General features: G+C 43.0%; 1 protein-coding gene across 1 annotated transcript in view; it reads left to right on the forward strand.

The window, feature by feature from the left end:
* Positions 1 to 1920: 1920 nt before the first annotated feature.
* The window catches only part of cita (citron rho-interacting serine/threonine kinase a), a 175101-nt gene continuing 153083 nt past the window's right edge, over positions 1921 to 23938 (forward strand). Inside the window, exons 1-6 of the mRNA XM_078227647.1 lie at positions 1921 to 2035; positions 5410 to 5509; positions 9713 to 9863; positions 11529 to 11704; positions 13583 to 13684; positions 20244 to 20386. Coding sequence (XP_078083773.1) covers positions 5414 to 5509; positions 9713 to 9863; positions 11529 to 11704; positions 13583 to 13684; positions 20244 to 20386 — 668 coding nt within the window. The 5' untranslated portion in view covers positions 1921 to 2035; positions 5410 to 5413. The remainder of the gene's footprint in view (positions 2036 to 5409; positions 5510 to 9712; positions 9864 to 11528; positions 11705 to 13582; positions 13685 to 20243; positions 20387 to 23938) is intronic.

Consider the following 23938-nt stretch of genomic DNA (forward strand, 5'->3'; position numbering starts at 1 on the left):
ACCTTCTTCATTGTCTACTATGTCATCAATCTTGGTGTCATCTGCAAAATTACTAACCATGCCTCCTAAATTCCCATCCAAATCATTAATATAAATGACAAATAACAGTGGAGCCAGCACTGTTCCCTGAGGCACACCGCTGATCACAGGCCTCCAGTTTGAAGAACAACCTTCTACAACCACCCTCTCTGTCTTCTGTCATCAAGCTAATTTTGTATCCAATTTGGCTACCTCACCCTGGATCCCGTGAGGTTTAACCGTATGCAACAACCTACCATGCGACACCTTGTCAAAGGCCTTGCAAAAGTCCATGTAGACAACACCAACTGCACTGCTCTCATCTACCTTCTTGGTTACCCCTTCAAAAAATCAATCAAATTCATGAGACATGATCTTCCACTCATAAAGCCATGCTGACTGTCCCTAATTCTACAATCCTTCAAGGAAGTAAGTGGTTCACATCTCTGTTTGTTCAGGTTAACCATTTTATCAGAGGCTGGTACACTTGTCGTCTGGCAAAAAGTATAGCTTTTCCTTCATAAGTGGGAAATTGAATGTGACTGTCAAAGATAACACTTTATTATCTTGGCCTCAGAATTACTAAGCATACATGGCCAGTTCTGAAGTTGCAAGTCGATAAATTACTCACCATTTCTACTTTAATGACCCTAATTATGGTTGATTGTGGTTGAGGCAGACAACATTATGCTCCGAACCATATTATCTATTTCTTCCATAAATTTTGACTGGGATGGCATTAAAGTTGGATAAATATGGTTCGGGGCCCAATGGTGAGAGAATGTCGAAAGCATGTGTAAATTACAGTGCCAACTGGAAGTTTTGGAGAGATCTATTAGTTGAACAAATCGCCATGAACGGATAAATTACTGGCATAGGCAAAAATCACAGCAGGCTCGATTTTCTATTCAAATAGATAGAATTTTGCATGTGGAAAATACAATGGAAAGTATACCAATCAATTTTTTCACTTTCAAACACTTCCCTTATTTGATGTTTCCTCTGGATAAAAGCTTTGACAAAGGGTCATTTGGACTCGAAACGTCAGCCCTTTTCTCTCCTTACAGATGCTGCCAGATCTGCTGAGATTTTCCAGCGTTTTCTCTTTTGATGTTTCCTCTTGGTTTGTTGTGTCTCAATCTGCCTCTGCAGCCAGATTTTATTCCAATGTTTTGAAGCAGAGTTTGGATATTATCTGCATTTTTCTTTTAATGTTGTGATAGCCCCCAGGACTTGCATGGGAATCACTGATTGCCCTCCCTGTCGGACTTGCTGAATATGAGTTCGCTGGGGATTGGTAATTAACTGACCAGATGGAGCTCGTATACCGAGCCTTGTATAAAGCAGGCCCCTGAGTGGGTCCATTATTCTATTGTCCACTAAAAGATATCCATTATTCCATTGTCCTGGTTGGGACCTGTTTGTGTTCACCACAAGCTTGTGGTTTTATTTTACTATATTTTGTGCAATAAAGCACTGCTCCTTTACAGCTGACTTCTGGAGTTATTATAAATGTAAACTAGATAATGTGTTTCATGATTTAAAAGGACTGCATACTTGGCTCTGGTGATAAGCATTATTGAAGTTAGAAGACAAGTCATGGCATTCAAACCTGTCAGGCAGTGCACTGGCTATCAGGACCAATCCCATTCTCAACATCTGGCTTCCCCGTTGCCGTGGTTACCGGTAACCTGCGGCATCGAGGTCGCGCCTGATTTCCACCAATCAGTCGGGGACGCTCTGCGTCACCTGGTTGCACCAATCCGCGGGCCATCCGGCAGTCACGTGCCGCCCCGCGCTGTCCAATCGGAGGCGGGCAGGGTGTCTCGAGCCAAGTTTGAAGGGAAGGCGAGAGGAAGCCGTTAGGATCGCGCGCGGGAGCGGAGTGAACTTGTTGGGACCCCGGACAGGCTGGGACCCACCGGGAGCCCGGACAGGCTGAGAGCCCATTACTGCCCACCGGGAGCCCGGGCAGGCTGAGAGAGTGTCTCGAGCTGCTGCAACCTGGACTGACCAGGTAACCAGCCTTCCGACTCCCGGGACAGGCTCTGATCACCGGGCCGGCGCTGTTAACCCAACTTTCCCGCGGGATGAGCACTGAATTGATTTATTATTGCCACATGTATTAATATGCAGTGAAAGGTATTGTTTCTTGCTGTGCTGTTTATTATCCCCCTCCCATGGGATGGGCACTGTTCATAGAATCCCTGCAGTGCAGAAGGAGGCCGTTCGGTCCATCAAGCCTGCACTAACTCTCTGATAGAACATTTTAGCCAGGCTTTATCCTCATAATCCCATGTATTTAACCTGCTAATCACCCTAACCTACAAATCTTTGGACACTAAGGGGCAATTTAGCATAGCCAATGCACCTAACCTGCACATCTTTACTGTGTGAGGAAACCCACGCAGACATGGGGAGAACATGCAGACTCCACACAGTCACCCGAGGCTGGATTCAAACCAGGATCCCTGGTGCTGTGAGGCAGCAGTGCTAACTACTGTGCCACTGTGCTGCCCTTTTCTGCAGATTACTGAACTCCCCCCACCCCATGGGATGGGCACTGTTTACTGATCTGTTTCCCCCACCCCCCCCTCCTGGGACGGACATTGTTTACTGACCGGGGGGGGGGGGGAGGGAGCTCTCCCATGGGATGGGCAGACAGAATCTTTGACTACAGCATTCTCAGAGAAAAAAAAAAGAATTCCACATTGGCCCAAAACCTCAGCCCCCTTTCTGGGTGAGGTGCCCCACAGCCTGAGCCGCCTCGCGGAAATGTCCTCCGTGCCTTTTTCTACCGCGCGGAGGCGTTTCCTGTGCGGGCTGCTGCTGCACGCCTTCCACTACCGCCTCCTCGCCTGTCGCCCGGATACACCTTGGCGGGCCTTGTTGCTGCCGGGCAGGGATCTCCCCCAATTACGTCGGGGACCTGGGGTGGAGGGTGATGCATGCAGCAGTGCCGCACAACCGTAGGATTCACTGGTTCACGGGCTCCGAAGACTGCCCTTTCTGTGGCCTTGTGGAGTCCGTGGACCATGTCTATGTTGTGTGTCTTAGGCTGCACTCCCTTTATGTTTTCCTAAAGAACCTTTTATTGATGTTTTGTTTGCACTTCAGTCCCACGCTCCTGATCTACGGACACCCGGTGCGGAGAGGGGAGGGTCGGGATGGCGACCTCCTCGTGAACCTGCTCCTGGGCCTGGCGAAACGCACCATTTACAGGTCCAGGCAGCGGGCGATCGAGGGGGCCGTCCATCCTGACTGTCCACCGCGGCTACGTTCGCGGCCGGGTGTCCCTGGAGAGGGAGCATGCGGTGTCCACGGGCGCGGTTGACGCCTTCCGCGCCCGCTGGGCACTGCAGGGGTTGGGGTGCGTTATCGACCCTAATAATGTTTTTAAGTTTCCTTTGTACTTTGATTTCTGTTCGGGCTGTTCCCCCTCCTTTTTGGGGAGCTGCCCCTTTTACTTTGCCCTGACTTAATCTGAGTTTGTTTATTTGGTTTGACCTAAAAAGAGGGCAATGAAGCATCAACCCAGATTATCTGCTAATAACATCCTTCAAATGGATTATGTGCCACCTGACTACCTGCCACCCAACAACCAGCCTGAGTACCCACTCATCCGCTCACTCGCACACAAAAACTGGACCTTTAAACTTACCAGACAGAACACGACAGCTAATGTCCAATCTCTCCTTGCTTCAACTGAAGCGTTATTAGCACATAATCTGGGTTGATGCTTCATAATAGCACTGAGAATGCTGTACTGTCAGAAATTCTATCTGCCCTCTCAGATAGGTAGTGCTCAAATCTCTTGGGAGTGGAACTTGAACACAACAATTTTTGATTCGGGTGCAAGACTTCTAACACTGAGCCAAAGTTGACACCAAGGTGCAGGTTCTCTGTTCTGAACATCATTTGTGAGACTGCTGGGTTTTGTCAACATTCAAGAATCTTTCACAGTTCTGTTCTGGTACTGGTTCAGATTTATTGAATTAGCTACCTGAACATAATACCTGTATAGCATGATCCAATGGACTGTTGGTCCAGTTCCATAATTACTAGGTTACCATATTATTTCAAATACTAATCCTCATTACAGTAGCACTCAACACATCTGGGGAACAAAATCTATATGCTGATAGAATCATAGCATGATACACGTGGTAGAAAATTATTCAGTCCACCCAAGCCAATGCCAGTTATTTGGAAGAGATACCCATTCCCCTATCCTTTTCCCCCTTAGCCCTGCGATATTTTCCCCTTTGAACTGTTATCCAATTTCCTTTTGAAAGTTATGCTACATATGCTTCCACCATCTTTTCGAACAGGCTATTCTAGATCATGACACCTCACTGATTAAAATAATGTCACTGAGGAGAAAGTGACCAGACAAATTGCCATGACACTATATAAAGATTGTGAATGGTGCAATACTTTCTTTGCCTTTAGTGGTCTGTATCTCACACTACTCAGGTGACCTAATGCTCTCAGGATATCTAGGGACGATCTTCCCAAATGTTCTTCACATTCTAAAAGCAACTTTATAACAAATATGCATTGGTAGCATATTTGGGTTAGCATACTGCTTTTACCTTCTGAAGTTGTGTTTGAACCTAGCCTGATAGGATGACTTGCCTCTGTCACTTTTATGGAGTCCTGAGTTGTGGTGAGTTCAGGACCATCACAGTTCTGGTTCTAAATCAGAGAATTCCTACAGTGCAGAAGGAGGCCACTTGGCTCATCGAATCTGCACTGACTCTCCAGCACAACATCTTAAACAGGTCCAGCCCCTGCCCTAGCCTCATAACCCCACACATTTATCCCACTAAGTACTTCGAAGTGTAGACACCTGTCACCATTCAGGTGGCTGGTGCTGGAAGCCAAAGAGATGGACATACTTTTTTTTAAAGTTAAACGTTTATATTTTGAAGAGAAAAATGGAGTCTTTAATCTGAATTTAGCTCTTAGTATGTTTGACCTTGGAGTTCTGAGTTGGCAAAGTGGAGGAAGATTTACTTTGTCTTTGACCCATGGTTCACTTGGAAGTGCTTTATTTTGATGTTATCATGTGTCCTTATGAGAACGGTTCCGTTCTTCAGTATAGTCACTTCAATTACCACAGAAAAAAGCATGAGGAGAAAGCAATATTTTATATAGAAACATAGAAACCCTATAGTACAGAAAGAGGCCATTCGGCCCATCGAGTCTGCACCGACCACAATCCCACCCAGGCCCTACCCCCATATCCCTATATATTTTACCCGCTAATCCCTCGAATCTACGCATCCCAGGACACTGAGGGGCAATTTTTTAGCATGGCCAATCAACCTAACCCGCACATCTTTGGACTGCCATCTTAGTTATTGAAAATACTTTTTCCTTTTTCAGTGAAATGTTGAAGTTTAAATATGGTGGCCGCAGCCTTCTGGAATTTGGGGCAGGTGAACCCATCACCAATCGTTGTTCCAGGATGAACCTGTTTTTCCAGGTTGGTGAGTCAGTGTTTTGATGCTGAGCGTGAAGTCCGGCAAGACTGATTGAGATGAGCAAATGCATTCAAATCAGATGTAAGAGACGGGAAGATTGGTGATAAAATATTCACACTTGTGGATAAGCAATTAACGTTGGTGAAAAATACTTTATATAGTGCTTTTCACAGCCTGCAGACGTCTCAAAGCAATACTGACATGGTTGGATGTTGTCTTCCTTTATTCTTTGATGGAATGCGGGCATCACTAGTAAGGCCACCATTTGTTGCACATCCCTCATTGCCCTTGAAATGCTGATTTGCTAAGCCATTTTGGAGGACAGTTAAGAGTCAAGCACAGTTCTGTGGATCTGGAATCGTGTGTGGGCCAGACCAGGCATGGATCATAAACCTGATGTTCAAAGTTTATTTATTAGTGTCACAAGTAGGCTTACTGCGAGGAAGTTATACACTCTGGTCCCTGTTTGGATATGATGTGGAGATGTTTGGATACACAGAGGGAGAATTTAGTATGGCCAGACTGTGGGAGGAAACCAGAGCACCCCGAGGAAACCCACGCAGACGTGGGGGGAAAATGCATTCTCCACACAGGCAATGACCCTGGGAATCAAATCCAGGTCCCTGGCGCTGTGAAGTAGCAACGCTGACCACTGTGCCACCATGCTGCTGATGGGCTCTCATAATAGTTGATTAAATTATCTTTCAATTCCAGATTTTATTAATTAAATTCAAATTTCACCAACTGCCATGGTGGGATTTGAACCCATGTCCCATTAGCCTTGGCCTCTGGTTTATTAGTGACATTATCACTACACCACCATCTACTACCACCCCCATGTGCCTTGAGTTAAGTAGTTCAGTTTCTGGTTCTCATGGTAACTGTATGCTCTCAGGCATAAGTCAACATCTATTAACTCAGTACTAATAATCTCAGATGCACCACCTTGAATTTATGGGTGATCTGGAAGATGAATTTATGGGTGATCTGGAAGACCCCCCCCACCCCTGAAATTCTGTGTAATCTGTGGCTTCAGATCAGTGAGGTCATTGGGGTAGTTGGAATTTAAAAATACCCCAGAAATTGGCGCGGAGCTGAATAAATTATTTTAATAAGGATTAGCATAGCATTAGCAGGCCTGGGCCCGTTAGCCTCCCCCAGGCCAGGAGTATTTCACTCCAGTGGGGTTTACAACAGCTGGATCCCGCTAGAGTGAAGGGGGACCATGGTGGCCCCTCAGGAGGTCGGGGGTAAGAGGGGGTGCCCCATGGGCATTGCCAGCCTGGCAGTGCCAGCCTTGTCCCCCGGCAATGTCCAAGGGGCAAAGTGGCAATGCCCAGGGAGCACGTTGGCACTGCCCACTGGGCATTGGTCAGTGCCAAGTGTGTGGGGCGAGAGGGGCAGGGCCTCTGGGGATATTGGTGGGGGTGATAGAGGGAGAGAGGCCAGCGATTGGGGCTGGTCAATGGGGTGGGGGGGGGGGGGTGCGGGTCGGGGCTGGCCTGGATACGTCTGGTGGGCCAGTGATCGGGCCGTGGGGGGATTGGTGAGGTAGCAATGTGGGGTCGCAGAACTGACCAACGATCGGGAGGTCGGCAATGCGGGGCTACTGCACATGCGCCGATCTCAGCGCTGACATATCGGCACATGTGCAGGGCCCGCTCAGTGCTATGCTGCCAGCCTCTCCAGCAGGAATAGGCTCCGTTTTCTATGCGATTCACGCAACGGCTTTCTGTGATGCAGAGTGTGGGAGATTCATTCTGAAAGTCCCGCTGAAAAAACCAGCGGGATTTACTCCAGTTTTTACGTGAATTCAACACATAGAATCCCATCCTATATTTTTCCTGATCCTATTTTTGCTGCCATGTATTTGTATTGAACCAGTGTCACGTATATGGGGCACATTGCCCCTGTTCTGTCATATTGATTGTCCTAGTCTAACACCATATCGTTTAAATGAAGGCTAAGTCTCTGTTGCTCAATGCATTGGACAGTGCAGGCAATATCAAAAGAGTTTCTCGATAGAGGGATGGTGGGGTAGTGGTAATGTTACTGGACAAGTAATCCAGAGGTCCAGGCTAATGCAATGGGAACGCTATTTCAAAATCACCAAGGTGTCTGGTAGGATTTAAATTTAGTGATAAATAGCTGGAATTAAAAGCTAGTCACAGTAATGATGACTTTGAACCATTGGATTGTCCGAAAAATCCATTCAACTCACTGATATCCTTCAAGGAAGGAAATCAGCAGTCCTTTCTGTAATGGCCTACTTGTGACTCCTGATGCACAGCAACGTGGTTGACTCTTAAAAGTCCTCCTAAATGTCCTAGCAAGCCACTCAGTTTATTAAACCTTTATGGAAAAGTTGAATGATAATAAAATCAGATCCATTATTGACCTACCCATTTGAAATATTAACAGCCCTGTCAACCCTGCAAAGTCCTCCTTACTAACAGCTGGGGTGTTGTGCTAAAATTGGTAGAGCTGTCCCACAGACTAGTCGAGTAACAACCTGACTGTACCAAATTATATCTTGCAACCAGTGTCCCAGATTCCTCCCTCAGCATTTTTGGGAATGTCCTGTCACATCAGCAGGTCAGACCCACCAGAGGTAGTGGTACCACCAGACGGGAGTTGCCCTGGAAGTCCTCCACATTATCTCATGGCCTCGGATTGAACGTGGGCAAGGAAAATTCCTGATGAATATGTACTGCAGTGTCTGAGATGCTGGCTTTCAGATCTGGTTTAAACGGATGTCCTGTTTGTCTTCCAACATGGATATTAAAGGCTTCATGGAGAAGGGAAGGGTAATTTACTGTGTCCTGGCTAACATTTATTCCTTAACACCACAAACTGTTTATCTAGTTATCACATTGCTGTTTATGGGACTTGATCTATTTCTGCAAAGAGATATTAGATTAAGTAAACAGGCAAACTGTGGCAAATGAATTTCAATGTTATCAGATGTGAGGTCATCTACTTTGGACTGAATAGATCCAAACTATAGAATCATCTGAATTGGCTTCTCATAACATTACTTCTGGAAACCCCAGCCTCTTTCTAATTCTGATCTACATGCTGTCCCTTGACGACATCATTGGAAAATACATTTGGTTCCTCACATCTGCCGATGAGACCAGGGTTTGAGCAGTCAAGATAGCTGTGGGAGTTGGTGGGTTTGTAATGAATATTGGTGGTCAGTCTATCACCAGAAATGGAGACAGAGAGGTTCAAGAAAGGAACTGTTGGCGATGGACCATGTGAGGTGAGGAGCGTAGAAATTGGAAGCAAAGTAATATATTTTCCCAGGTCCAGACAAGAGCATGAAGCGGCACCGATATAGCTAGACATTGATGTAATGGAAAAAGAGTTGCGGGAATGAGCCTGAATAGGCCTGGAACAAGGAGTGTTCCACATAACCCACAAAAAGACAGGCATAATGGGGCCCATGCGGTTACTCATGGCTGTACTTTCACTTGCTGGAAGTGAGAAAAGTTGAAGGAGAAATTATTTAGATGGTTAGCACGGCTGCCTCACAGCACCAGGGGACTGGGTATAATTCCGACCTCGGGTCACTGTCTATGTGGAGTTTGCATGTTATCCCTGTGTTTGCGTGGGTTTCCTTCGGGTGTTCCAGTTTCCTCCCCCTCCCCAAGGATGTACGGGTTAGGTCAATTGGCCATGTTAAATTGTCTCTCAGTGTAGTGGGGCTAGCAGGGTGAATACGTTGGGTTACGGGGATAGGGCCTGGGTGGGATTGTGGTTGGTGCAGGCTTGATGGGTCGATTGGCCTCCTTCTGCACTGTCAGGATTCTCTGTCCCTCCTTATTTCCGTAACTTTCTCCAGTCTCGCAATCCTCTTGGGTCTCTGTCTTTTCAATTCTGACCTCTTGTGCATCTCTGGCCATGTTTTCAGCTGCCTTGACCCTAAACTCTGAATTCCCTCACCTCTCTACCTTTCTCTCCTCATTCGACACTCTCCTTGAAACCTCCTCCTTTGACCCAGCTTTTTGTCATCTGTCCTAATATCTCCTTATGTGACTCGGTGTCAAATGTTCTTTGAAAGCAATACTGCAAAATATCTTGGGACATTTTACTGTTATGGTGCTACAAAAATGCTACATATTGTTTTACAATCCACATGCCTTTGATAGTGTGGGCAATCTACTGGGAACTTAACAATTCTCATTGCACTTTGTCAACAGGGAAAGACTCCATTTCTGGGCCGAGCTTTGCAGCAGTCTTCCCACCGACTGACCAGAGAGGGACTTGTTGATGCAATCTTTGTCCTCTTTGACGAATGTAATAGCCCTGAGCTGCTGAAGATTAAACATGTGGCCAACTTTGTGAATAAGTGTGGGTACTACAACATTAGCTGTAATAAATTTTGAGAATTCGGGTTTCTCTTTGAACAGGCCTAAAGCTTGAACTACTGTATATAGTTAATGTATTTGAGCATCACTGTCCTATAAACTGTTTCCCTCCATTTTTCTATGTTTATGTTTTTATTTTGTATGCTAAGTTTTTCATTGTGTTAGGTACAACAAACATGAGCTGGGTGACAATGATTCTTGACATAGACCAGGCATTATAAAGTTAAGGGACACGTGTACTCTTGCCCTCCAATTAATTGTTTTACAGGGAGAGATATCCACATTCCTGGACCTCTTGGAATTGCCCTAGTTAAGGTGCATTCAGGTTGATATTGATCAGACAGCTTGCTACACGTTTTGTTTCCAACTTCTGATGTGCGACATAGAGTACTATACACAGTCCAACAGTCTCCTATCCCGATATCCTATGGAAGAAGGGAAAGAGAAACAGAATGTTTGTTCTTGAGCTGTTTATTTCCATTTCAAAACCACAATAGATAATTGCAAGGGACAAATTGGAGATGTCAGTTGATGGAAAATTCAATAGAATACACTTTTCCTTAACTGGAACTGATGGATCCATAATGATTACTGGGAGCAAATATTATTCATGTATTTGACTACTGCCCTCACCACCAAAAACTCCCTCACCAATCCCCACTGAAATTTTTGAAACTCAGACTTTGTCTGTTTATTACATTGTGTTCTGCATAAAATTACATTTAGTGGCAATACAGAAATAGGCCATTCTGCCAATCTGATCTATACCAGCGTTTATTAATCTAACCCTATCAGCATTTCATTCTGTCTCTTTCTCCTTCATGTGCTTATCTAGTTTCTTCAATATATCTATACTATTCTGCTCAACAATGCCTTGTGAAATTCTGTTCCACATTCTTACCCTTATGAGTGAAGAAGTTTTTCCTGAATTCGCTTGTTGGATTTATTTATGTCCCATAGTTTTGGCACCTCCCACTGTGGCAATTTTACCCATGTTTATATTATGGAGTTCTCGCAATTTTAAAAACCTCCATCGCTTCAGTCTGTACTTTTCAGGGGAAAACAGCCCCACCCTATTCTGACTGAACTGATCATATCTCCTCTCTGTTCTGTTCCCATCCCTTTTGCATGAGGAATCCATTGGAATAATATATGCTAAGGAGAAAAATATTAAAATGAGCACATTCACAGTAAATGAAAACACTTTAAAGTTACTTATGTTGGTTGATATTGGAACAGAAAGTCTGGATAGTCAGTTAACATGTAAGCAAAGGGAGAGGATGGAATGGAACCAATAAGAGATCAAATAGAATGTGCTGGAACCTAAGTGAGTGGGTGTTCTCTCTCTCTCACTCACCCACACAGGCAAGTGATCCAACAGCAAGAGACTGTGTGTTCGAGAGAGAAAGAGAGGCCTTTCTCTTTCACACCCCCTGTTTTTGAGCGGAACAATTCCAATCAGCACCAAAATTCTGAGTCCGTGTTTGCTCCACATGGAGTGCTGCAGTTCGGTGAATCATGTCGGCAGTATAATAACGACCGATTTAACCATGTTCAGCCCAGGTAACGTTTTAAATACCTGTGTTGTGTTATATCAGGTATGGGTGTTTTTCTTGTAGTTGATTCAAAGTCTCTTTTCTGTCTGCAGACAAAGGTACCCTGACTGAGATGCGGGAGTTACAACCCTGCGCTGAGGATTTTGAAGTGAAAAGCGTGATTGGTCGTGGTATTTTTGCCGAAGTGCAGGTTGTACGAGAGAGAGCCACCAATGATGTTTATGCAATGAAAGTGATGAATAAGCAAGCACTGATTGGACAGGATAATGTAAGATGATTGTCTATTCTGTAGATTTCGGTGGGATCTTAGTATTGTTTTGTAAGACATCTGCTGTTGCAGGACTTGGAGATTGGCTCAGCTATTAGTTATTCAGTTGTAGCCATCTAAAATTGATTATTGGAAAAGTTACCAAGTCTCCTTTGTTCAAGAAAAAATAAACATAACTTCAAACTGAATTATTACAAGTTTTCATGTAATAGTATTCCAATCAACAATAGTTATGATCCAACTCCTGTAGAGAGAATTGCTCAGTTCATGTTCTGGGTTTATGCACAGGTTGACTGTCAAAGCTCATTTTATTGCTGTCATTCCTCAACAAGTTATGTTGGTTTATCTTACCCATGTGAGATCATGTCTGCTAGGAAATGGAACATTTTCTAGTTTGGGTACCTGCTGTCTCTGTCAGGTCAGATGCAGGGAAGAGCAACCTGGGTTTATAAATCGCTCCAATTTTTCCCCCACTCCTTCCTCGTCCCCAGTTAATCCTGTGTAACATTTGCATTGCTGGTGTCAAACTTAATTCATGTAGTGCCCTTGTCTAGACTGCTTTAAAACCATATTCTCAGGACAAAATGGCAGTGAACTCCAACCTCCACCTCTTGATTCCCAAGCACAAGGTTCTGAATATTTGGTTGTCTGCATTGATTACAAGTTTCTATAATTATTAAGATTTTTCTGAATCTTAATTGGAGTTGAGATACTCAATACTGTACCAGAGATAACTAAAGGCAAGCCTCTACCTTCAAAGATTTAGTATTTTTTATTACTATGAACATTCTCTGAAGGTAGATGCTTGTCTTTCACAATGTATGAGATGCCTGGTATAAAGAATATCTCCTGATGGTTGCACTAGACAAATAGTTGTCACATGATAGCATCACTATGGCTACAAGGGCTTTGTGGAGAGTATGTACACTTGAGATTTCCCATTCGTGGAGCAACTGCCCTGCAATGCATTTATACTTCATTATTACTATGTTGTGAAACAGAATGTCACTGAATAAACTAGCTCACTGGTCTCTATTTCAAGATTGTTCTTCCTGGTTGGCATTGGGCCTTGTCTGACAATCCTTGCCCATGGCATTCATCTTGGCCAGAATGAAGTAGAAAAGGTTCTTCTTCCTTTTACCCACTACATACTTTTGAGCAGTTATACAGATGGGGGTTATTAAAAGAGAATAAATATGTAGATGATAGTGGAATTGACAAATTGCTTAAAAAAACCTGATTATTCATTGACCAAGCAGCTTGTGAAACATTGCCCAAGCTTCTCAGGGTCTTGCTCAGGGTACAATCTATCCTCCTACACCCATGTACTGTGACAGAATTAGTTACCTGGTGCTCTTGACAAATTAGGATCAGTTTAAAATATACTTTTCATATCTCTTAAGTCCCAATGGCAAGCTCTGGTTGAGTGTTTGGGGGAAGAGGAAATCAGACCAATCTGAGGAACCTGGTCATTTGGGGAATTGAGGAGAAATTTTCTATCTCTGAACCAAGTTGTTGCACTGCTCTTACTGGCTTCTTCACGGTTATTCAAAGAGCACAGGATGCTGAAATGAGAGGGCTTCTTCTAGCAGCCCCATGGGGATTGTAACATGAAAAGTTGGAAGGAAGAATTGGAGAAAGGAAGAATTGGAACTTAAACAAGATTTTAAAAAAAACAATGTTTAATTTGTGCAAGTTACTTGGTGCATTACATATGGCATGTATAAAATACTGATTTAATTGTATCAGTGTGTGGTTTCAATAACATCTGTAAGTTTAAGATGTATTGTTTGTGTGGTTTAGAGTTGGCTTATACAGCTTTATTGCTGTTTGCAAGCTTTACCCATCCCACTCTTAGATTTTTTTCTTGGTTGACAGGTGGTGTTTTTTGAGGAGGAATGCAGTATCCTGTCACGCAGCAGCAGCCCCTGGCTGCCACTACTCCAGTATGTATTTCAAGACAAGACCTATATCTATCTGGTGAGTAGTGGAGTAGCATTGAGCATTGGAAAAGGGCTTATTATGAGCTTTCTCCATTGAAGGCTGCTGGTGTCCACTAACTTGTCCTTGGGATAACCCGAGAAGGGCAAACCACCCGAATCATTGATTTATTTCCATTTCAAGGCACTCTTTACCCAAATCCATTTCTCACTCCTTAACTGGGCCATGTGTCAATGGGTGCTTGTGACTGTTTTACCCAAATAGCCCTCTGTCATGGTTGAATCTAGACTGAAGTTTGGCAGGCTTGGCTAAGGGGAGCATCGCAGCCAAATCTTATTCTATCCTCACCTAATGTGGACACAGTAGCAGGTTTGCTGGTGCTACAAAGCTAGTTGGGAAAGTAAGCAGTAAGGAGGATGCAAAGGAATATCAATTGGTTAAGTGAATGGGCAGGAAGGTGGCTGATGGAGTGTAACGTGGGAAAATGTGAAACCAGCCACTCAGCAGATTGTTTCTTTGGAAGGACAAGTAAATGTTGGTATGTCGGGGATTTGGGTGTCATTGTACACAAATAACAGAAAGTTAACATTCAGGTATGGCAAGGAATTAGGAGGGCAGATATTAACCTTTCTTGAAAGGGATTGGGATACAAGAGTAAGGAAGTTAGACTGCAATTATATTGGGATTTAGTAAGACCACAGAGGAGTACTGTGAACAATTTTGGTCTCCTTACATAAGAAAGGATATACTTGCTATAGAATAGGTGCAACAAAGGATTATCCTTTGGGAAAAGCCTGGACAGCCCAGGAACCCGGGTTCGATTCCCAGCTTGGGCCACTGTCTGCGCGGAGTCTGCATGCTCTCCCCATGTCTGCGTGGGTTTCCACTGGGTGCTCCGGTTTCCTCCCACAGTGCAAAAGATGTGCTGGTTTAGCATTGGCCATACTAATTCTCCCTCAGTGTACCCGAGCAGATGCTAGAGTGTGACATTTAGGGGATTTTCACAGTAAGTTCATTACAGTGTGTTAATGTAAGCCTACGTGTGACAAATAAACTATAGTCTTTGGAGTTTAGAAGAATGAGAAGTAATCTAATTGAAAAGTATAACATTTTTGGAGGCTTTATTAGGGTAGATCTGAGAAACCTTTTCCTTGCAGAGTTCATAACTCGGAGTCATGGACTTGAGATAAGGGGTTAGTGATTTAGAACTGAGATGAGAAGAAACGTCTTCGCTAAGGATTGTGAATCTTTAGAATCCTCTACCTCAGGCTATGAATGCTCAGTTGATGATTATATGCAACACTGATGGATTTTTGGAAACAAAGGGAATTCAGGGATGTGGGGATTGGACAAGAAAGTGAAGTTGAGGTAGAAAATCGTGACCTTAATTGAATGGCAGAGCAATCTTGAGGTGATGTATCCTGAGGCTGAACTCTGCCTGTTCTTATTTCACATGTTCTTGTAATTTAAGCATAATGGATACATTTAGTTGCTAGTCATTGCATGAATCATGGCACAAGTGGTAGTTGGTGTGCATGGAAAATCAAGTTCTGAATCACTCCAGGTTGGCAAAAGGTATTGTATAATTGCTTCTATTTTCAAATCGTGCTACATGTAACCTAAACAGGACAATAAAGACCTATGAGTCTGTAAATAGAGATGTTGCACTAATGTGACGCATTTATCAAAAAAATCTGTACAGATGAACATTATTGCTTTGCTATTAAGCTGTGTGCATTTTGTAAAAAAGAACTGCGTAATATGTGCCTTCTGCCAGGGGATGTCACTGGTGATCTTTGAATCGATGTGTGTGTATTTTTGTATGGCGTTGGAACTATTTGATTTTGAAGCAACTAGATAGTCATATCTTTTGGTGAGGGAGAGGAGGAATGCAGAAGACTCTTGTTTTGCTCACTTCAACAGGTAGGATTTATCTGTTTGGTTAGGCAATGTGCAGATTTTCTACTGGCTTAAAATTGTCAAGGGTTGGCAGTCTGTATCTTGTCCATTGCTAAGGAGATGATGTCATCATGCTAATACTCGGCAACACGGACAAAGTAGTCTGTCATTTCAAACGGACTTGCATTCTAGATCGCTAGGTAGTAAGGGAACTGAAGTTTTGTCTTTAGACATGTATCGCCTTTTATTTACAGAAAGACTATCACAAACATGCACCTCCAAACCCAATAATTTCAGTCTGCATCTATCCATTAGAGCACAAATGAATCCCCAGTTAATGCCCACTACCTACATACAATTAAACACCCAATGAATATGCAGTGAAAGCTGACTTAAGATGCATTCGTACTAAAGGGGTTTTTGTCCACAGTTGAAGGGAGGCTTGGGTGTAACGGGAAGTTAATTCCTCAAAAAGTGTAATTGGGTCTGGATCCTGACAACAATCCTGCCCTTTTGCAGATTTCACCCGGATGGGTTTAAAGGTGAGCAGTGAACTTCTTTGGAGCTGTTGGAAGTGTAGTTAGATTATGCCAACATGCAATTAAGTGTGTCTTTTAACATTTGGCTTTTAAAACCAGTGGATCTATTTTCCAGTTGTCAGTAACTCTCCAAGTCAACCAGCAGATTCTGCAGCAGGGTTTTTAAAGGAAATTGACAGGCTGGGAAGCCTTTGATGTGTAAAAGTGGAAAGCTGCAGCCATGCCTAGGTGAGGCTGCTGCTTATGGCTTTGCCAAGAGTGCTTTCATTGCTTGACAAGTGATTGCCAACTTTGAAGTCACTTTATCTAGTCTTGCACTTCAGTCACTTTTAATTCTACTTCCCTGATGTCAGCCTTTGCCACAGCATGGGAGAAGCTTATGCAGCTCTACATGCTTCTACACAGGGTAGAGATCTGGCTCCAATGAGGCAAGATCTACAGGCAGGGGATCATCTCTGTGGGCATGTCTGGGCACCAGTCCCTTAGGAGACTGCAGTTTTCATGGCAGGTTGTTGCTGGTATCTGCAGCCTCCTGAAACTAGACTTCATTCCCAGTGGAGGAGGTAGGCATGTATTGCCAGTGACTGTTAAGGTGCCTGTCACTGGAGGGACAGCCATCTTTAAGGTCTCTACCTCTCCCAAGATAGTTTGCTCTCTTTCTCTCCTTGTAAAAGCTGTGGAATTAGGCTTGTGTGGAGAGGAGGGAAGGATTTAGAGGTTGGCTGTGAGTATGGGCATGGGAGAACAATAAGATGAGGCTCACTGAGTGTGAGTTGTTTGGATGGGAATGAGAGGTGCCTGGAAAGAGAAATAAGTGGAGCTCCAGGTTTTGCTCTTTTAAAATTTGTTCGTGGGATGTAAGTGTCACTGACAAGGCCAGCATTTATGACAAATCCCTGTCCATCTTGAGAAGGCAGTAATGAGCTGTCCGCAGCCTTGAACTGCTGCAGTCCATTTGCTGTAGATTCACCCACAGTACTGTAATGGAGGGAGTTGCAGAATTTTCTATGTCAGAATGGTGTGTAACTTGGAGGGGAGCATGGGTGGTGTTCCCATGGTTCTGCTGCCCTTGTACTACTTATACTACTAGGTGATTAAGAGTGCAGGTTTAGAAGATGCTGCTGATCAAGAAGGCTGCATTGTCCTGGCCGATTTTGAGCTGCTTGAGTGTTGTTAGAGTTGCACCCATCCAGGCATACTGAGAGTATTCCCACCCATTCCTGACTTGTGCCTTGTAGATGACGGACAGACTTTAGGAAGTCAGGAGATAAGTTACTTGCTGTTGAATTCCCAACCTTTAGCCTGCTTTTGTGACTGCAGCTTGTCTGGTGAAGTTTCTGGTCGAGTAACTCCCAGAATGTTATTGATGGGGAATTCAGTGATATTAATGCTGCTAAATGTCAAGAGAAAACAGTTAGATTCATTCTTGCTGCCGATGGTGATTGCCTGGCATGTGTGATAGGAATGTTACTTGCCACTTACTGTCCAGGTCTTGCTGCATGTGGAGATGGACTGCTTCTGTCTGAGGAGTTGTGAATGGCATTCAACATTGTGCATTCATCAGCATCCCATTTCAGACCTTGTGTTGGAAGAAAGTTCATTGAAAGATGAAGATGCTTGGGCCTAGGACCTAAGGAGTGCTGTTTTGGAGAATCAGTGAATAAGTCAGTGTGGATTTAACACCTCAAAAATATTAGGCCACTCACCTTTTCTTAGTCTCCAGGTGTGACACCACACTTTTAATGCTTATTTCCATGGCCGCTCCCATGCATGGCTGCTTGGTTGGAGATGTTGGCATCCTTCCTGTCCCTGGAAAGATCACCTCACTTCAATCCTGCAGATCTCACAGCAGGATCACCAGGTACAAGTGAGAGATCCAGAGAGAACCCTCTCCAGGTCTCACCATCCCTGTGGTTGCTGAAGACTCAAAAATACATGTACATTTATATGAGCCTTTCTGACCCATGCTGAGATTTCTTTAATTAGAATCTTTGACAAATCTAATGTGTCATCCTGTTCACCTTTGCTGATAGGGAAACCCAGAAAAGAGATGCTTATGCTGTAGCTCAGTTAAGGAACTACGTCAAAGCGTGGGGGGGTGGGATAGAGCTTGAGCTCGCCGGGGAAACCAGCTGCTGGGCATGCTGGGATGCCATTGTGCAGGCACCCCGATCTCCCAATGTACCTTAACATGGTGCCCCATGTTAAATGACCCTATCAAACATGGCATGTATCTTTGGAATGAACCTGATCTGGCCCACAAAAGTAGCTTTAAAAAAAAATTGCATGCACTCTCACCAATAAACATGTTGACCCCACCATGGCCAAAGCTGTCTGAAAATGTCAGCACAGGGCTCCCGCCCCAAGGCTCAGGCCCTGCCCCAACTACCCAGAGGCTTCAATAGCCTCCAATGCCCTTGGCGAGGCCATCATGCCTGGTCTTCGCTGGTGGAGACCATTCTCACCGGGGAGAACCTCAGCTAGTGAGGTGGTAAAGGTAGGTTATCCCAGGTATGGATTAGGGGAAGCGAAAAACTGATTTTTCACTTCCTGCCCGATCTTACCACCTTGCCTTGCCGAAAACCAGGCGGGGTGATGTCTTAGGATGTTTTTAAACATTTTAAATGTTTGCTGCCTCATAGCAGATCGCTTCAGGCTTGTTCCCCATAGAAACCAGAGTGTTCAGATTTTGCTCTAATAACAAGATGGGAGCAGGAGTATTGCCAAGAGGTTTTGTGGGGAATTCCTGTGAATCAGTCTTTCCTGTCCTAGATGATGATTTGGCGTGATAGGTTGGGTGTGGGGTGATGGTAATGTTTCCTGTGAAACTGCTTTCTGTTGATGGTGAAAGAAAGGAAATTTGAAATAGTAAAGAATTATTGGGAGACTGAAAGGTGAAAATAATGATTACTTCCTGTATGACTATTTAAAAATGCCCTAACTGGGAGGTTTATTGCACATTTAAATTGAAAGTATTGCTCCTATACTTGCCTCTTTTTTTCAAGAAGGCTTCAAAGATTTTATTTGTATGCAAGTGCAAATGTGTGTTCAGGAGAAACTAAGACTGGCAAAAGCTGTTATGTGTAATTCATCAAGATAAACTCGAGTTTCTTTATTCAAAAGATCCAATTTGAGCTGTATTTGCAATAAAACCTGGTATAACTCTTCTCTTTTCCAAAATACTTGTAGAAGATTTGAGTGTTTGTCCAGCATGAAGTCTTTCCCCTGAGGCATAAAATGCCCATTTCTGCATACTTCTCCAGCTTGACATTTTTACTCAGTCTCTGCTTCTAACCGCAGGTAACTGAAGCAGCACCTTGGTAGTGTCACTCACTTGCATATGCTCCATTGTACTTAATGTACTTTGGCTTCACTGAAAGCTTCAGCATCATGTTGTACTCAACCTAATGGTCAATAAACATCCCATTCACTTTGTCTTCAATTCAGCTGTAATGCTACAACTGACTATTTAAAAGTGGACTTCGTTCATTGTCATTAGAAGATCTGATGGAAAGTGAAGATGTGTATTGATTTTAAAGTAATTGGTACACCTAGCTGTGTGGATAATTGGGCGCTGATCTGTGCTAAAGTCTGGGTATAATTATTTGAAGACTGTTTTGAAGATGGAACTCAGTTTTAGGCGTGCAAAATTAATACTGAACAGTATAAAAATCTATAGCTGTAGTTGGAGGAATTCTTCCTTGTAGGGTGTGTACTCACTGCCTTGTGTAGTGAAGAATTGCTCAGCTCCTGATTTTGGAATCTTGAGTCTGCCAAAAAATTAGCCCTGTGATTCTGGTTAAGGCTAAACCAGACACATTTGTATTCCTTTGAGAATGTTTATTTCAATTTTCTCCCCTTATACGAAGGTGCTGACTTGCTCGGTATGGTTCCATTGCGTGTCAGTAATCCTCCTGATACTTCACCAGGTACCTATATTTGAGCCAAGACTATACGGCTGGATTCCATGACATTTCTCATTTGATGCCCAACTATGTATGAATTTCAAGTGATGGTCTCTGGATGGAAACCCAGCCTTTTTTTTCTGGCTTAAAAGCATGGAAGTGTCTTGTAACACTCCAAAACTACATGCTGCTCAGAACAAAATTGTATACAGTGTTGTAGAATATTTACTAATGCGGCTTTTGTTTTGTTTTTAGGTCATGGAATACCAACCGGGGGGTGACCTGCTGGCACTCCTAAATCGGTACGATGATCAGTTTGATGAGAGCATGGCTCAGTTCTATTTGGCTGAGTTGGTTCTGGCCATTCATAGTGTTCACCAGATGGGTTACGTTCATAGGTAAGCATCAGTATGGGATACTGGAATTATAGGCCAGTAGGAAAGAAATAATCATGATCTGAAGATACAGTGGACCAAACTGAATCTCCCTTCATGGAGTGTTCCTTGCCTATACAAGATAACAATACCACCTGAGAATGAAGTTTAATTGATAATAAAATTCATTAAACAGTACTAATCATAATTAAGCAAGCAAATAGAGTACAATCTCACTTTGTTAAAAGAGTATCTTTTATAAGCTTATCTGCTCCGAGCAGCAGAAAGTAATAATTGCTTTGCACTTCTATCCTATAATTAGCTTTCATACTTGGTCTGGATTCTTTTTCTTACCAACGACATAGGTTATCTAGCCAAATTAACTGTTTTTATCAAACAAACTCATTTTATTTTTTAAAAAAAAAAGCAAAACGCACCTGTGAAGCAGTTACCAAGGTGTCATGAATCTAAGTAATGCTGTTAATTTAGCCAAGAGATGGCGATCAAATACATTTCAAAAAGTTAGAGTTTGTATTTGAATTAAATGGCTTGGTCTTACTCGTGGGTCTCTTGTTTTTAAACCAATTGGTTATTGTACCCAAGTGAGATGGAATATTGCATTGTGTGAGGAGTTGAATTTAACTCCTTCTGTACTGTGACAGAATTAAGTAAGCTCAGCCAGAATCTTACCACTGTTCACGCCGGTGGGATTTTCCCATCCTGCCTCACTGAATCGAGATTGGCTGGTTGCCAAATTCTCCAACCTCACTGCAGCGGGTGCATGGTGTGATCGGCAGGTAAGATTGCGCCCATGTTAAATCTTGAGAGATGAGTCCTTTTTTTTTTTGCCCACAGGGGTTTACAATAACTCTTAACATACTTGGTGACTTATAACATATGTTCACATTGCCAGTCCTCCATTTGCAATGTCATCGTGATTTTTAATATCGTGTATCTATTCTGAATGCAAAATCAATCATTTTTGGTGGGTGTAGTGGGAACGATCTCCATTAAGACAACGGAAGTTGGGTTTTTTTCTGTGGGCGTGCTGATATCTATCCTTTCTGCCGGGCAGCAGCGGTTTATGGTTTTTTTTTTTGAGAAAGCCACAAGGAATACCTGGTCAACAATTTTTTTAATGTAACGTATTTCACGTAGTAAGAACAGCTCAAGACACTTCAAAGGTGATAGTGGACAGCGGCAAGATGTGGTAGGTGTGAAGTGTTTTCTAACAATATAGATTGTTGTACTTTCCAAATTGTAACAATAAGGACAACATGTTAACATTCTTGGGTTTCCTGCACCTTTTTTAATGGTTACTTTCTATTTTTCCATGAATCTGGTTGCTCTTATGGGTTAGCACTATGTCTCTATGCTGTTGAGTTATTTTCTCTTAATAATGGAAAACCTTTTCTTTTAAGATTATTTCAGCTATCGCCCAATTCTATTCACAGGATTCTATTTTGTTGTTTCCTCATAGGATGCAGAGCTGGATGAACTAAAATATATTTCCACATTGCTACCATATGCTTGCAATATGTCTGTTTAATGAATTGTCATCTGTTGTAGTTTAAATTGGACTATGTGCACTATTTTAACATTTGCAGTTTCAGATGTAAACTTTACTCTTATCAATCTGAAATCAATCTGAGATTAATTAGAGATCAGCAGAAAATGAAACTTATTTCTCTTTCTCTTTAATTTAAAAAAAAATTGCATTTATGACGCAAGTGTGAGGAATGTGCCTCAAAATAAAAGTTATACCCGACTCCATAGTTCCTACCATTCCTTGCCCCAGAGCTGCCCACCTCAATAGTTTGTGGTCTCACTTACTTCTTCCTTCCATTGTATCCTTAATTGTTCTCTCATCACTTTCTTGATTCTCATAAGTACAAATTACTTTTCCCAAGTATTCCCTTGCCCATCCACCTCTTAAACTTCCATCCTTCTCCAAATACTCCTGCATTAAAGGCAACTGTTTGTCTTTTCTCTTCCCAGTTACTTCTGCTCCCTACTTCTGCCTTCTGAGAAAAATCACTGTTGTGGCTCCCTGCTAAACTGTGACCCTGAACTAGCTTTATTTTGTTTGAAGCACAGTGCTTTTATGAAGATTGACAGCCTAAGCTGCATTGTAATCAATTTCTCGGCAGATGATCTTGGATGTACCTGCAGTTCTCCTTCTAGTACTTCCAAGATCACCAAGACTTCCAAGATCCAAGGCAGCATGGTAGCACAGTGGTTAACATTGCGACCTCAGCACCAGGGACCTGAATTCAATTTCGGCCTTGGGTGACTGTGCAAGCTCCACACAGATATTCTCCGTGTTTGCGTGGGTTTTCTGCAGGTGCTCTGGTTTCCTGCCACAGACCAAAGATGTGCAAGTTAAATGGATTAGCCATACTTAGTGTTCTAAAATGTGTAGGTTAGATGGATTAGCTATGGTGAACATGTGGGGTTAGGGATAGGGCAGATTAGACACTCTATCAGAGGGTCGATGCAGACTTGGTCTGCCAAAAGGCCTCCTGCACTATAGGAATTCTATGATTCCCTGTAGCTTTGCAACTCTAAAATTATCAAGTTCTTGCCACCTTCCCCAATAGACCTTGAAACCCTATTCCTATTGCTCCTAACATTGTGCCTCTTCTTTCCCAACTCTCCCTATGCTTACTGCCACTGCAACCACTCCCACTGGGCCTCTTTATCTCCACAGTCCTAATCACAGATGCTCGCAGAATTACCCCTTAACAATGTCACATCCTATTTTGGTACATCCTGTCACACCCAATGCCTCTCCCATCCTTGATGCCATCAGATGTTCGTAACACTTGTGTCAGATCGCATTACCACTGCTCTCAGAACCCACACCCTATCTACTCCAAACCATATGGCTATCTTTCACCCACTATCACTCCACTCACTGTACCATTACATGCAGTACAATCTGGAACATTTTCCCTATCATTTAACTATTATTGTATTTTTAAAGTAAGGAATAAAATTAATGGCATAGCTAAATTACCATATAATTATAATCAAAGCCACTGATTTACAATTTCTATGATATTGTGGACATAACCAAATTGCTTTGAGACTTAAAATACTGTTAGAATCCACAAAATACTTTTGAATAATAAATTGCACTTTTATTATAAATACCATCAATTAGTGCCAAGATAGTTAATAACAGGGTGTTCTAATCGGACTTTGTTCTGTGTCCTCCACTACCGAAGTAAAGCTAACTCCAATGAAGAGTGCTGCAGTGGTGGGCTCTTTTAACGGGAATCCTATGCTGACTAAATTAAAAAGCCAGCAGCGTTGGAAATTAATAAAATGCTCTTGAGTTAACCCAAGAGACCCAATTTTATGATATCAATATTGCACAATCTGTGATCCTAGTTATTGTGGATAAATTAGAATACAGCTCTCGCATGAGTTTAATTGGACACAGTACCAGGTCAGAAGATAGGGTTAGAAGGAAGGAGTATCCTGCCTCACTTTGCCAAACTCAGCTGAACTCTGTCCACTAAAAATGGTTGATGCCTTTATCAGTTCCTGATACATGACCGCTTGAAATTC

Source organism: Mustelus asterias, chromosome 13 (assembly GCF_964213995.1).
Source record: "Mustelus asterias chromosome 13, sMusAst1.hap1.1, whole genome shotgun sequence".
NCBI lineage: Eukaryota > Metazoa > Chordata > Chondrichthyes > Carcharhiniformes > Triakidae > Mustelus > Mustelus asterias.